The sequence below is a fragment of the Anabrus simplex genome, chromosome 10 (genome assembly GCF_040414725.1).
Source record: "Anabrus simplex isolate iqAnaSimp1 chromosome 10, ASM4041472v1, whole genome shotgun sequence".
Classification (NCBI taxonomy): domain Eukaryota; kingdom Metazoa; phylum Arthropoda; class Insecta; order Orthoptera; family Tettigoniidae; genus Anabrus; species Anabrus simplex.
The window spans coordinates 107,545,775-107,561,005 of NC_090274.1; the positions used below are offsets into that span (position 1 = coordinate 107,545,775).

General features: G+C 37.9%; 1 protein-coding gene across 1 annotated transcript in view; it reads left to right on the plus strand.

The window, feature by feature from the left end:
* Srrm234 (Serine-arginine repetitive matrix 2/3/4) overlaps window positions 1-15,231 on the plus strand; it is a 384,246-nt gene that overhangs the window by 332,781 nt on the left and 36,234 nt on the right. Inside the window, exon 8 of the mRNA XM_068229363.1 lies at window positions 9,995-10,059. Coding sequence (XP_068085464.1) covers window positions 9,995-10,059 — 65 coding nt within the window. The remainder of the gene's footprint in view (window positions 1-9,994; window positions 10,060-15,231) is intronic.

Genomic DNA, 15,231 nt, shown 5'->3' on the forward strand with positions numbered 1-15,231 from the left:
GCAAGCCTCTATGAATTTACTAAATGTCGCCACAATCCTCTATTTGCAACTAGTGCTGTGGCCTCATTTAGTTCTCGACATCTTATCTTTAAATCATTAGAAACTGAGTCTAACCATTACCGTCTTGGTCTCCCCCTACTTCTCTTACCCTCCATAACAGAGTCCTAGGTAGTCTATCCTCCTCCATTTGCCTCACATGACCCCACCACCGAAGCCGGTTTATGCGTACAGCTTCATCCATAAAAATACATCTTTAAAAAATTGAATCTCCAAATGTTGAAAATAAATGAGTGAATGGACTATCTTAATCTTTAATATATGAAAATTAAGTTCCTTACTTATGTAAATGCCATAATCTGTCCATGTAGTGGAAATCAGCCCCAGTACTACCAATCAACAATTTCTTTTAATTAGCAGCAGGCAATATACCTACTTTAATTTTATGTCACTGCAAAGTATTTTGGTGATGATGATGATGATGATGATGATGATGATACAGCTGTCTCTTTCATTCACCAACCGTTATTTTCACCTGTGGGTTGGGACGGGAGAATAACATATGCCTGTTGTAAGAGGCGAATAAAAGGGGCCGAGGGGCTCATTTATGAAAAGACTAGATAACCAACTGATAAGCATTCTGTCACTTGGGTGACTGGCCCAAATGCATATCAGTGGTTGAGTGAACAAGCGAGTGAGCATGGGTTGGCGACCATGTGGCCTTTAACGAGGTACAGGTATTTCTTCCACTCACTTGTGCCAGGTTCCTTATGTTCATCTATTTTAACCAACCATCCTTAGTCAACTCTTGTTCTTTTCCAACCCCGACGGTATTAGGTTTCTGAGGCCTAAAGAGATTTTCGTTTTCGTACCTTTCATGGCCCTCATCTTTCTATGGCTGATACCTTCACTTTTCGAAGTGTCAGACATCTTCCATATTTTCTCTCTGATTAGTTTTCATAGAGCGTGGTTGGCCACTCGAACATCTTCTTAAAACAGTAATCACCACCACCACATTTTTCCTTCATTGCTTCCAACCTTTATTAATGTGTGTCAATCATTTGCACACTTTCTTGGCTGGGAAAAGAACCACTATCACAAATCATCATAGTCACCATCATCAGTGTTGCCAACTCTAACAACCAGGAGTCTTTCTGAAGCCATTTAGCGACAGAATTTCTTGCGACTTTGCCATTTAGAGAAAATGGTGGTGAATTTTAATTTGTGACTTCATAAATTTGGTGAACCAAGTAGTCAACACTAGCATTGCGCTTTGTGTAATCACGTGGGCACATGATGTTATATATTAATCTATGCATTAAGACAACTGTGTGCATGACTCATTCACACCTGTGGAGCATGAGATCGCATTATTTTCAGAAGGCTTATCAGGGACCGATAGTCCCACCCACACATTTTCTGTAAGAGAATGGAGATGGGTATCTTAATTTCCCTTTGATGGCAACATTTGGATGACTTTTCATTCGACAATTTGAGAGCGTTCACTATTCAATTGCCTCATTAATTCAAATGAAGTTTTGAATGAATAATTAAAAAACATAATTGAATAAAATTAAATAATCAAATAAGCGATTATTTTGTATTTGATAATCATCATCATCATCATCGACCATCTCCAGTTGCTCAGGTGTGGTGTACGAGCCTCCTCTATCTTTGTCTGTCCGTGACCACTGTTCTCTTGTGATCTCCCAATATTGTCCTCTCTCCTCGACATCTTTCTTCAACAGATCGGTCCATTTTCCTCTAGGTCTGCCCACTGGTCTTTTTCCTTTTACTTTTCTTTCATATTCTCTTCTTACAGTCCTGCTTGCACTCATTCTTCTTATATGGCCTAACCACTTCAATCTTGCTTTCTGGATACTCTGTGGCAGGGAGTCTCCTATTCCCACCTTTTCTCAGAAGGCTTTAATGTGTCCATGTGTCAAATATTTATTTTAGATGTCTTTCTACCCAGTTAATTTTAACTTGTATTTTTGATGAAAATGTTATTTGAAGGTGATCCAAATAAGGAATGAAAGATGTAAATTAACTTAAAGAACTATTTATTGTAACGGAATAGTTGTATATATATGTGGATTTATTGTAACGGAATAGTTGTATATATATGTGGATGTATATTAAGTGAAATTTCTTTTGTAGAAAATTTTTTGGTCAATATTGTAAGTATTATTGTAAGTCAATATAGAACAAAAAATGAAATTCATTTCTCGTCAATTTTGCCAAATCGAACATCTTCGGTATCAAATCAGAATCCTAAGGGGTGAAGTCCAGAAAGTATGGTGTATAATAGAGCACTTCCCATATAGATCAGCCACCTGCCAAAGAGTATCATCGCTTCGTGGTCGCAGGTGGTGCACTAGAAATGAACTGTAATTCATCGCGTTCACGATCTGTCCTTTGTGCTTCAAAATAACAATATCACTGTCATTATTTTCCCACTGCCGGGGTTCTGACGCACTTTTGACTTTCATGTGAACCAACCGATCTCTTACAGACGACTCTATTCTTCATAGCATCATAGAGAAAACACGTGTTTTCCTGGCCGAGCGTTGAGGACCGGTCCCGAGTTATCTCGTGTTAGGAGCAGACCGAAGTTTAGTGCTATCTTTTGTGATATACCAGAACTATTTGGAGATCAAGGGTGATAGAACTCTGTTATGTATGGTTCTGCACAATCGATAGTGCATTTCTTTTTGATTATTCTTCATATCATAGCTTTCCTTTGCATTTCCTGACATGTGTACAAAGTTTAAAGAGCCATGCAATCTGCAAGATGGCAGCGCATAGGGATCACACGTGTTTACACAGGGATGAAATTATTCATGGATTATGTGCTGATACAGGCTCCGAATGTCCAAGTGATGCTGAATATTTTGAATTCGATGCTGGAATATCTTCTAACGGAATGTTTCAAGTGATGACGGAGATATAGCCTTATCGTCATGGTGTGGAACTCACATGGCGGAAAACGAGTCTGATAATTGTGTAATGGGTGTAAATATTCTAAATATTGTAAATAATTTAGTGTTTTCTGACAACTGGGTTATGTACAACAGTGAACTTAGGCTAGAAGATTTTAAAGGTGCTCCTGGTATAAAGGTATGGCCTAATGAACCTGGAAACATAAGACAAGACAAGACAAGACAAGACAAGACAAGACTTATGTTTGGTGAGGATTGTTTTCAGTATGTATCTGAGCAGACAAACTTATACTATGAGCAGAATTCACATTCTCATAACGTATCCTCTAAAACACTAAAGTGGACTAATGTCACTAGCAGAGAAATTAAAAAAAAAAAAAAAAATATGTTTGTGTATATTGATAGGGCAGATGAAGAAATCGTGTCTGAAAGATTACTGGCCAACTGATCCCCTAATAGAAACCCCCATATTTCCAAAATAGATCTCAACAAATACTTACCTACCTGCATTTCAACGACTATTCAGGAAGGCCACCAGAAAAAGCACACTAGTCCTTCAAAGACTAGTTGAGTTCTGACAGTTTATTTGAATGCATGCCCTCCAGTTTGGAGGTTGTTTGAAAGTAGCACCCGGTCTGCAATGTGTTAAAAATATTTTCCAGGCCACTTTTATTTGGCCACATACAGCCTCCTTATCTTTATATTTTATTTTACTAACACATTGATTATCTTCACTCGCACAAAATACCGGCCTGATCCACTGTACTGTGAGGTAGGTTGGTGTATATATTCGAGAAACGCTAGTTCCATTTTCTGGTGTACATACATACCTTGTCACTAATAAAGAAACAGCCCTCATAAGTCCAGAACAGAAAGGAAATAAAAGGAAAATTTATTTGTCAGATCTTTTGCCTTGATTAATTTTCTTTTGCATTGTAATTTTAAGGTGCTAAGAGCTTGACTTTACAGAAAGACATCTAAGTTCTGTGTTTTCAAAGCATTTCTGAATTATGTTACGTGTGAAGTGTGCATGCGGGGAGGGTGTAAGATATTCAGATCCAGGCCTTGTTGAGTCTCTGAAGCTATATGCATAAAGAAATGTTAATACTTATTGGATCATGACTTATTTGTTACCCAGTTGGTTAAGAGAGGGAAAGTTTCAGCATTTTTGTATTTGCTACTACACTTGCATGATCTCATGTACAGTGTAACTGGTTTATTTCTAGCTTTGTTATCAGTCTTGCTTTGTTTTTGTAAGTGTGAACTTTTGTTTTCCTTATTTTTCTTGAAGCCTTCAGTGTGTATTTTATTCGTTTTTGTGTTTGTTGTTCTCGTGATGTTTTGTGGTAATTTTGTAATATTCTTTTATCTAGTAGACTATAATAACCTATGAACTTAGATTAATAATTAATTTTCTGTTATCTTAAACAACCTCTTGTTTTTGAAAATTATACGGTAGTATATGCAATTGTTTTCTCACATACATGCAGTGTTCTTCAACTAGTAGCATATTTTCTTTGTCAAAATCTTATTACAGAACTACACAAATACATTTTCTTGGATAAAGTAATATTTATGATGGCTTATTTTGTGCCGAGTATCTTTGTGCATTGTTTTTGGAAACTATTTCTCAAACCCCAGGTCTCCACCCAAAAGAAAACAAGTTGTGTACTGTATACTGATTCTCATTGATATTGTATAAACCATGCAAACATTCATATTATGTAGAATTTTTGAATGCCAACTTTAGAGTATTTTGTGTTATTTAAAATATGGTCCCATTTAAATTCATACGAGTAATGGTATCTTCAATACATTAACAAAATAAATGTTATTTTGGCAAGTAAAAAACAGTTTTATACAAACAGGAAGATAAGAAACCATTGTGTTTTTATTTCTGAATTTTTTTCCCCCCTCTTCATTATTGTCTGGTAGGAACCATTTGTCCAGAGGCTATACAAAGGTTCATTACATTTCTTAGCAGTATCAGTGTCTGTGTTTATGATTATGAGCCTACAGTGAAATGACTACCATAACATTTGTCACTGTATCTGCCATAATATTAGATAGAGAAGTGCACAAAGCCTTCCTGATTGCAGTGGATTTAGACTTCTTAGTTATTCTCTAAAGACTGTTTAAATTGTTTAAAGTCTTGTTGAAATGTCATATCATTACATACATGCAAAAACTTTGCAACCACACATGACATGCCACCACATCCTGTGCTGGGTATATGGATAGGAGAGAGAGAGAAAATATATTCATAGCTGTATGAAACTAGAATTTTCACATTTTATAAATATTTACTTCTCCACTGATAAATTAAAATTTAATTACAAAAATATACATTTTTACAGGACACAATGTCTTAGAAATGTCACAATTTGGAACCTGCGTTACTTATTGTAGAATTTTATTGTCCCAGGATAGTAAGGAGTGTGTTTTCACATGCTACATGTACCTAAAAGTGAAAATAATGAGTTTGCAGGAAACTACATTTAAATTTTGTGTTGCACTCACCCCTGTCTCATAATGAGGTGTCATATTTTTCTCCATTCATTTATGAATTCACTTAACACATTGTTGTCCTGGTGCACGCTACTCCATTCTTTCCTGTGGACCGGCAACAGAAGCACACCTAACATGAGAAGTGGGATAAAATATAAATATATGTAACTTTTAAATGACATCAAATAAATTACTGGAACTTGGTGAGAACACTTACCAGTGATTCTAGTACTTGCTTTTATTGTGGTATTGCGTGAAGCAGCTGAAACAAGTCATCGCCTAGGAAACGATCTACTACCTCCGGGATACTCGCAGAATTACTGGCCGTATAAGTGAGGCCTGTAAAACCTGTAAAGGGTTCTAGGACTCTGTTTTCATCCTTATTTGTCCATCCATCCATCCTCACTGTCGCTACTATCACTGGCATCTTCACTCGTATTATTGATGCCGTCAACAGACTTGCCTGAACTGAATATCGCACTTTCACTTCCGCGCGTATATTTTGATGTTGGCGGACACATCTCTTTACAATTACTAATACTTACACTTTCGCAATCATTAGGGATATCAGATAAACTATTGGCATGCAATTATCCAAATATTTCTTCATCATTCAAGCTGTCTTTGCTACAGCGCGCCATGCTGACCCCTGACAATACACTTGGTCATGCGATACTGAGTGTTATGAAACCACACTTCCTGCGCTGAAAGCATTGTCAAGGAAAGAATATATCTATCTAAATTCCAATCAACAAAGACTTTAGTTTGTAAACAACATGGAATATTTCGATTAATAGACGGCGGAGAGGATAAAATCACACAAGAATGAAGCAGTGTGAGAAAACATTAATTTATGTAGCCGGTCACCCGCACACCAATACGAAACTACATTAATTAACGTAGCCCGTCATTAATGTGTTAAAAATACCTATAAAATTATATATATTCTAGATTACAGAGGGGTGCTGTTCAAAAATCAGAATTTTTGTCTTATTTACAATTATCTGCCCTTAAAAGAATTGGGTTTTCTTGGCCAATTTATGCAGATATGGGATATTACATTGTATAGTTTACAGAAACTATCTTCTGTTGTGAAGAATAGAATATTGATTGTCAGGTCAACTATTAATCTGTTACCAACATAGAAAGAAAAGTTTTCAGTCAGTGACATTAATGACATTAAATTTCTGTGAAAGAGTGCTACTATTTGCTCTTTCTTATGTTTGAGACAAGAAATTACCAAGAGATCTGAACAGTTATAAAAGTGGAAATAATATTGCATGGTTGGTTGATGTTCTGTTCCAGCTGGAAGGAACACACTGATGCTGGCTGGAGTGTTTGATGTGCTAGGTAGGCTACTCTAATTCCAGCTTAGTCTGTTTGAGGAAGCTTACAACTGTCATTGTCCGCTACATTCCAGTAAAAGTTCATCAAAATCTAGGTCTTCACATCTTCTCTTTCTTTCATTTCTGTTTTGATTGCTTTTTATTCATCCATTTATTTATTATTTCCAGTTCAAAACAGACATTCTTTTCTCCCTTTTAATCACATAAATTTTCAGTCTTTATTCCTTCCCATATGTCTTTATTTCTTGTTTTCACTTACATACTTCTCAGATATTAAGTAAATACAAACATGGTACAGCTTTGAATATAAGTCAGAGAGAAGGAAGGGGAGTGCGAAATAAGAAAGGAATATATATAATTAGGACGAACACAATGTATATATAACCCGTTGAACAGAAAGGGAAATTTTAAAGCAGAGCTGAACAGAAGTGTGCTACCTGTGGGTCTTATTAACAAACTAAGGTACACAGCACTCGATGTCATGAAATCTTTGTACAGTTGGTAAGAAAATTAGTGAAAGTTGTAATTGTGTTTTTTTTTTTCTTTTTCAAAATACAATCTTCTTGATAGCAACAGTCAGTATATCTTCTGAACTATTCCACCTAGAAACATGAACTCTTTTTTAAAATGCTCATTGTTTTATGCCAATTTTAGAACCACAAAAATCATAAGAATGAAAGATCTTACTTTAGGTCCCTTTTCGTGCACTGGGTCACAGCAGACACACTGCTATCCGGCCTAATGTGGCGGAAGGTGAAGCCAGACAACAAAATCCGGATAGGCCAAACTTCTATAAGTACTCTCTTCCAACCCCAGCCGTACCATTAAAAACACCCTTTTTTACATCAAAACCCAATTTTATTAATATTTTCTGACTTCTTACGTAGCACGTGCTAGTTATAAGTGTTTGTTATGTATGTACAGTACGTACCGTACTGCGTGTTTCTAGAATTATTAAACAATGGCCCAGCCTTATTGTCAGTAGATACAGCCTCTCCACTAATGGTAATCTGGCGAATTATGAATCGTTTTTCTTTTTCGCCAATCCAGATATCCATCACTGGCAGTAAATTTTGAATCATCTCCTTCTATTTGTCACTGAAATTGCAATGCTTTTTCCTGCAATATCGCCTTAGCAATGGCAAGCCTTTTCCTCTTAAAAGTAATGCTTTCTCAGTTTCTTAATGCTTACCTTTCAACATTCTTTTTCTTTCATTCCACTTCCACTGCCATGGGCAGAACACCACTTTTCAGTTTCTGCTCGATATTTCTTCCAGTCTCCAGCTGTACCTTTTCCTACCCTTAACTAAAGCAATAGTTTTGACTTTCGCCCCATAGCACGTAGTTTTTCATCTACAGTCACTACAGCGTTTGTTTCTTTATCACCCATTTTGCAGTCTTTAATTAAAATGCAATGGAGCGCAAAGAAAAACAACAATTTACCAATGTACACTCTTAAAACATCCAATAAACAACTGACAAAACAAAGAAAATAAAGTTGCTCTCTACGTGAGCGCTGAAAGAGGGCTTCTATGTTTTAATTTTTCAAGAGCTTTTTCCAATAATTTATTCAATACATATTAACAATACTGTATAATACCTTATAATTTTGACTCCACATGAGCCAGAAGCACAAGATATGTTAAAACATTTTGAAAGACCCCATAGAGTTCTAGCAGAAGCCCACTTGCTAAAACTTTGGAAAACTATTGTATTGTATTACAGTACTAAGTAGGCTGGACAGTACAGGGGCCAGATAGCCGAGAGTCTACTGTGTGTGTGTATCATATATATACATACTGTAGGCTATATGCTTTGACTATAAGAGTATTCGTATCGTGGTTTGTGAAGAGATGATCCTTTTGAAGTTACCTTACTCCTTCGGCACCGCATTGCAAAGAAAGCCATTGAACATTGTGAAAGGTCACAAAATGAGCATTTCTTAGGTGCTATAATTCACAAATTACCGGTGTGCAGGACACAGCGTGAAAACTCTGAAAACTTTCCTGTTACTAAACAGTCATGGAAATTTTTATGTGACATCTAGGGAACGGGTACATCCCAGGCCTTACAGAGATCCGCAGGGCTCAGTGGAGCCTGGGGGGAAATAATTCAAGACAAGATATGGAGACCTGTTTCGTTGTAGACTGTTGCTTCGTGGGGAGACGGATTATCTCTGCTCAAATAGGAATGCGTCAGAGTTGTTGATCCCTTCAAAGATACCTTGTTCTGAACATTGTGAATATAGACAGTGGTTACCAAATTAGTGATTTTTTGGATGCCTATAATTCACAACTTGCCAGTACCTAGGACAGAACATTAAAAAACCCTGTAATATATTCAAAATCTGTACAAAGTTTAACAACATGACCTAACACGGACAAAGATTTCCTCTGCCACTTTTAAAGGAAGCCATATTCATTGGACTACATTCTGTTATCTTTTCTTACTATTTGTTTTCTATTCACTTTTCAAGGACTTTGTGACTAGATTTCTATAATGCAGTCATATCATAACATTATGACATCTATCTTAAAGTGGGCTAGCTAGATGTTGTCACATTAAACCTTTAGTCAGTGCGAGGCATCCAGAGCCCTTGTGTCCATTCCAAGGAGAATGCTGAAGTCCCTCAGATTGCAAGATGTGAATCAAACACAACAAACCTGAGAATGCAATTGTTCCCTCGTGTACTCCAGTAAATTGCCAGGAATGGACACTGAAGTCACTATCGAGCTCGTTTTGCTGTTCTATTAACATCGCCTGGAATCTTAGGGAAATATTTTCTGAAAATTATGACATTTCTTTCTACCAACAATACTTTAGGTACTTCCTTCAAGGAAATGAAATAAAAATAAAATAATGTACATTGGAATGATAGCAATACCATCATCGATGGTTTGTGGTAATAAACACGTCACACTTTACAGTAGTTATTACAACAACTTGTGGGTGGCAACAGAAACTCTGCTTCTAATTTCTATAACCACTGGTGCACGTGTTTGAACGTAGGATCGTGGAATGGAATTGCATACCTTGTAGCTGTCTTATTTTAAATCTTAGCTCTGTTTGAGACTGATAAGGAGATGTCTAAGACAAACTGATCTAGGAGTCATGCATGTCATGTGATAGGGTTAAACTGTTTTGAATGATGTAGATGGTGGTTATTATAAATTATGTGTTCTTTCTTTTTTGTGCCTGCAGAAAAGACGTCCTGCCTCTGGAACCAAGAAGAAAATAGAGTCCACTCCAGATACTTCCTCTGACAGGTACAGATGAATATGTGACGACTCTTGTTAAAACTCCTACCGAGTCTGATATTCCTTCTTATGTGTACCATCCCTCTTCTTTTCTCCCTGGGTCAAATCTCTTTCTCTTCTAACCTTTACAGTATCATCAGTTAGATTCAGATATTCTTGACCAAAAAAAAATGAGAAAGAGAAGCTGAATATGACCTAAAAAACAAATAATGTTAATGTTTTACTTGCGCAAACTACATCTACAGTTTTCAGACACACTGATCAGCCAGAACATTATGACCACCTACCTACTATCGATATAAACCCGTCCAGGCGATAGCAGCATCACTTGACGAGGAATGATTGCTAGTCAGACAAGCATGGTGCGTGTAGTGTCAGTGAGCATGCTGTCCGTGTGTAGAATGGGGAAGGCGTGCGATCTGTCTGAGTTTGACCGAGGGCAGATTGTGTTGGCCCGGAGGCTCAGCACGAGCATTTCGGAAACTACACGAGTTTTCGGGTGTTCATGGAGTGCTGTGGTGAGTGTACTCAACAAGTGGCGAAACCAAGGTGAAACCACGTCCAAACGTCGAGGAGTTGGGCGGCCACACCTCATTACAGATGTTGGACATCTTAGACTGGGCAGACTGATAAAACAGGACAGGCGGCAAACTGTGGCGGGACTAACATCACGCTTCAATGCTAGACAGAGTACAAGTGTGTCTGAACACACAGTGCACCAAACACTCCTAAGGATGAACCTCCACAGCGAGTGACCCACAACATCGGCAGCTACAACTGAAATGGGCATGTAACCATTTAAAGTTAAAAACTTCATAACTGATCCGTATTGAACTAATAGTAACAATGTTAAAAAAGGAAAAATGTTCCACCTTTTCAATACAATAACATTGTTGCACGAATCAATGTAGCAACATATTTTTATTAAGGGACCGGTTTCGACATCTATCCATGTCATCATCAGCCTACACAAAAAAATGGCAAGAAGTTAACACAATGGTAGCACTTATGACACTTTTCTTGAATTAAAAATAGAAGTTCATGTAGAGGTTCTTGAGCACTCTTACTGATCTTGAGGTTAAAAAGATGTAGTATAGTTCACAATTGTTGGATTCCCAGGGAAGAGTTCCTTGACCCTGCACTGCGGGACGGAGACAGGCTGGCGGCGGCTCAATTATGCTCTGGAAAACATTCACATGGACATCCGTGGGTCCAGTGGAGCTCGTGCAAGCCACTATGACAGCCGAGAAATATCATACACTGGTTGCAGACCACGTACACCCCTTCAGGACAATCATGTTTCCCAACCGCAGTGGCATTTTTCAACAAGATAATGCGTCATTTCGCAAGGCCAGGAGTGTGATGGAGTAGTTCGAGGAACACAGCGGCGAGTTGCAGTTGATGTGCTGGCCCACCAAGTCACCAGATCTTGACCGGATCGAACACATCTGGGATGTGATTGAACGTGGCGTCAGAGCTCACCGCCCCCCTCCCCAGAAGTTATTGGAATTAGGTGACTTGTGTGTGCAGATGTGGTGTCAACTCCCTCCAGCGACATACCAAGGCCTCATTGCTTCCGTGCCAAGATGTGTTGCTGCTGTTATCCGTGCCAAAAGTGGACATACCGGCTATTGGGTAGGTGGTCATAATATTCTGGCTGATCAGTGTATAACAATTAAATTGAAGGAAAACAAGAAATGTAAATTTTACATTCTTATTTTATTAAAAGCGGTACCGGTTTCGGCCACTGTTCTGGGTCATCATCAGCCGATTAAATAAAAATATAAAACAATGCATAGGAAAACAACAAGTAAAGGATAAGTCTTTCACTAAAAGCAGTTCAAGAAGCACTAAAACACTATAGGGATTAGCACTGCGTGATGTAAGATCCTAAAATCCAGAAGAAGTCGAAGATCAGTCATTTATATGAAGCAGGGTGCAGTTCTTGAAGAGCAGCATAACATACGTAATGTCTGACACTGTGCGTCAAAATGTTTATGAGAATTGGTGAATAGTTCAGTGAAGCATTTGCAGACTTGATCATTGAACTATTCACAGAGTTTCATTAGCATTTAGAAGCATAGTGCCGGACATAATGTATGTTGTGCTGCTCTTCAAGAACTTGCATCTTACTTCATTTAAGTGACTTATCTTTGACTTCTATACAATTTTAGAACTTCAGATTTATTAAATTGAATATAACTTCATGCCTAGCAGTATTTACAGGCTTGTTCACTGAACTATTCACCAATTCTCATAAACATTTTGAAGCACAGTGCCAGACATTACGTATGTTATGCTGCTCTTCAAGAACTTGCACCTTGCTTCATTTAAATGACTGATCTTCGACTTCTTCTGGATTTTAGAATCTTACATCACGCAGTGCTTCTTGAACTGCTTTTAGTGAAAGACTTATCATTTACTCATTGTTTTCCTATGCATTGTTTTATATTTTTATTTAATCGGCTGATGATGACCCAGAATAGTGGTCGAAACCGGTACCCGCTTTTAATCAAATAATAATGTAATTTTTACATTTCTTATTTTCCTTGTATTGAATAGGTTGAACCACTTTATTTCTTGTTTCAATTTAATTGTGATACAGTTCAATTCGGAACATTATGAAATTTTTATCTTTAAATGATCTGTATATATATCTAATGCAGAATGCAAAATTTTTGGTCACCAGGTTGTCATTGGCAAGTAAGGATTTCAAATGGGCAACCAAATTTGAATATTTATAAAACATTGGCTCTCCACGAATGAACTTTGTAGTGACCAAAGTATTTAGAGTGACTACTGCCATCTGATTTTAAATTGATCTAATGTTTTCATGATTTTTCTAAATCAATCACTCAAATTCGTAGTCAGATTTGGCAATTAGACATTTTTGTAAGTTTGATTTTTTTCTAAATCCTTTTATAACCTTTGCTGTCCTTTTTGACTATGTTGACCATATATTATTTACTTTCATGAGTGCTTTCAGATATGTGGATGACATAGCTGGAGCTTGACAGTCATTACAGTGATGTAAGCAAAGCAAGGTGAAGGTCCCAGGAGCAGTGGCAACCTTGGTACTAAGTGAAATAATAGTGGTTATGTCTATGCTTAGCTGCTTTTAGCGTAGACTGAGTGAACTGTGTGACTCTCCAAAAATGATAAACTTTTTCTAAATTTATTTCAAAAAGCATCTGGAACTGCACATTGAGAAAGTAGGTGCATCAAAAATTCCAACCCTTCCCCCCCCCCCCAATGGCATTACAGCCTATGAAGGGCCTTGGCCTACCAAGCGACCGCTGCTCAGCCCGAAGGCCTGCAGATTTACGAGGTGTCATGTGATCAACACGACAAATCCTCTCGGCCGTTATTCTTGGCTTTCTAGACCGGGGCCGCCATCTCACCGTCAGATAGCTCCTCAATTCTAATCACGTAGGCTGTTTGGACCTCGAACCAACTCTCAGGTCCAGATAAAAATCCCTGACTTGGCCAGGAAGCGAACCTGGGGCCTCCGGGTAAGAGGCAGGCACGCTACCCCTACACCATGGGGCCGGACTGCATCAAATATTACAGTGAATCAATTCTACATCCTTCCAGGTGAACCATGAACACTGTTCCCTATGTGTTATAGTGCATGAGTTGGAATAAACAGAAATGTCGGGCCCCTTTTAGGAGATATCCGAAAGTAGAACTGGAACATCTGAGCCGATATTGCACTTGTCCAGAGGTGACTGTGTTCTGCAGATCGTGGTAGGCACTAGTTGATCACTACGACACACACATTCCTGTAGGTCTTCCTCAGTGTTGGCTAAGACAATATTGAAGTTTAATAATGTATGTTGATGATATTTTGCTCTTAATTTGAAATCGGCTCAGGTTAGAGACTAGTTTGTAGGTATTTTCCCTCCTTTCACTTGCCCCTCTCTATATAGCATATATCATCAGGTGGAGTAGTGTTTTTTTTTCGCTGAGCATCAGTCAACAGCAGTTTGCTATTTTGTAAAAGAGTAAAAAGGACAGGTGGGAACTAGGAATTAATGGGGCGGATTGCTGAAATGGTATTTAGACAATGTTTATGGTTAAACAGTGTCGAAGTATGGCTGTTGCATTTATCACTTAGAGACTGTCTAAAACTGACATTCAACCGGCCATGTTTAAACACTGCCGAGAACACTGTTTAACCTCAAATTTTAGGAGTGAATCACAATCAGAGGTTACGTACTAAGAGACATATGACACAAGGGACAGTCCGGTAACTGTCAACTTAACTACAATTCTTGGTAACCAACATATTTTATTTTATTTGGGATAATTTCCCTGGAATTATAGGTCACTTTGACAACATCCATATCAGAATAACTTGTCCCGATCATCAGAGGGCTGTCACATTCATCAGCCGGGAGGGTTTCAGTTATTAAATTTACTGCCAAGCAAGCACACATAATAGTGACACTGAAACGTAGATGGTGTGTGTGGCGGTTTTTTTCTCTCTGAGTAATCATTGCGCTAATTCAGGTAGTTTTCGGCAACTGTGAGATAGCAAAAGGCAAGGACTGTGAAGGAAGAGCTGTGGTCATAAGAGCCTCAGTATTTGCCTGACATAAAAATGGGGAAACTACTGAAAACAATCTTCAGGGCTGCCAATGGTTAGTTTTGAACCTATGATCTCTAGAATGCAAGTTTCATCTATATGGCCAGTAGAACTCATTCATTTACACAGTACTATACACTAGTTTCATCTATATGGCCAGTATAACTCATTTGGTTACACAGTACTATACACTAGTTTCATCTACATGGCCAGTATAACTCATTTGGTTACACAGTACTATACACTAGTTTCATCTATATGGCCAGTACAACTCATTCAGTTACACAGTACTATACACTAGTTTCATCTATATGGCCAGTACAACTCATTTGGTTACACAGTACTATACACTAGTTTCATCTCTAGAATGCAAGTTTCATCTATATGGCCAGTACAACTCATTCAGTTACACAGTACTATACACTAGTTTCATCTCTAGAATGCAAGTTTCATCTATATGGCCAGTACTACTCATTCAGTTACACAGTACTATAGTTTCATCTTCCCTTTGCAGAAGCTATTTTGATTACAGTCACCATAACAACACTATAATCAAAGGTATACTTCCTCGTACGGTGGCATGTCGCTGTGGT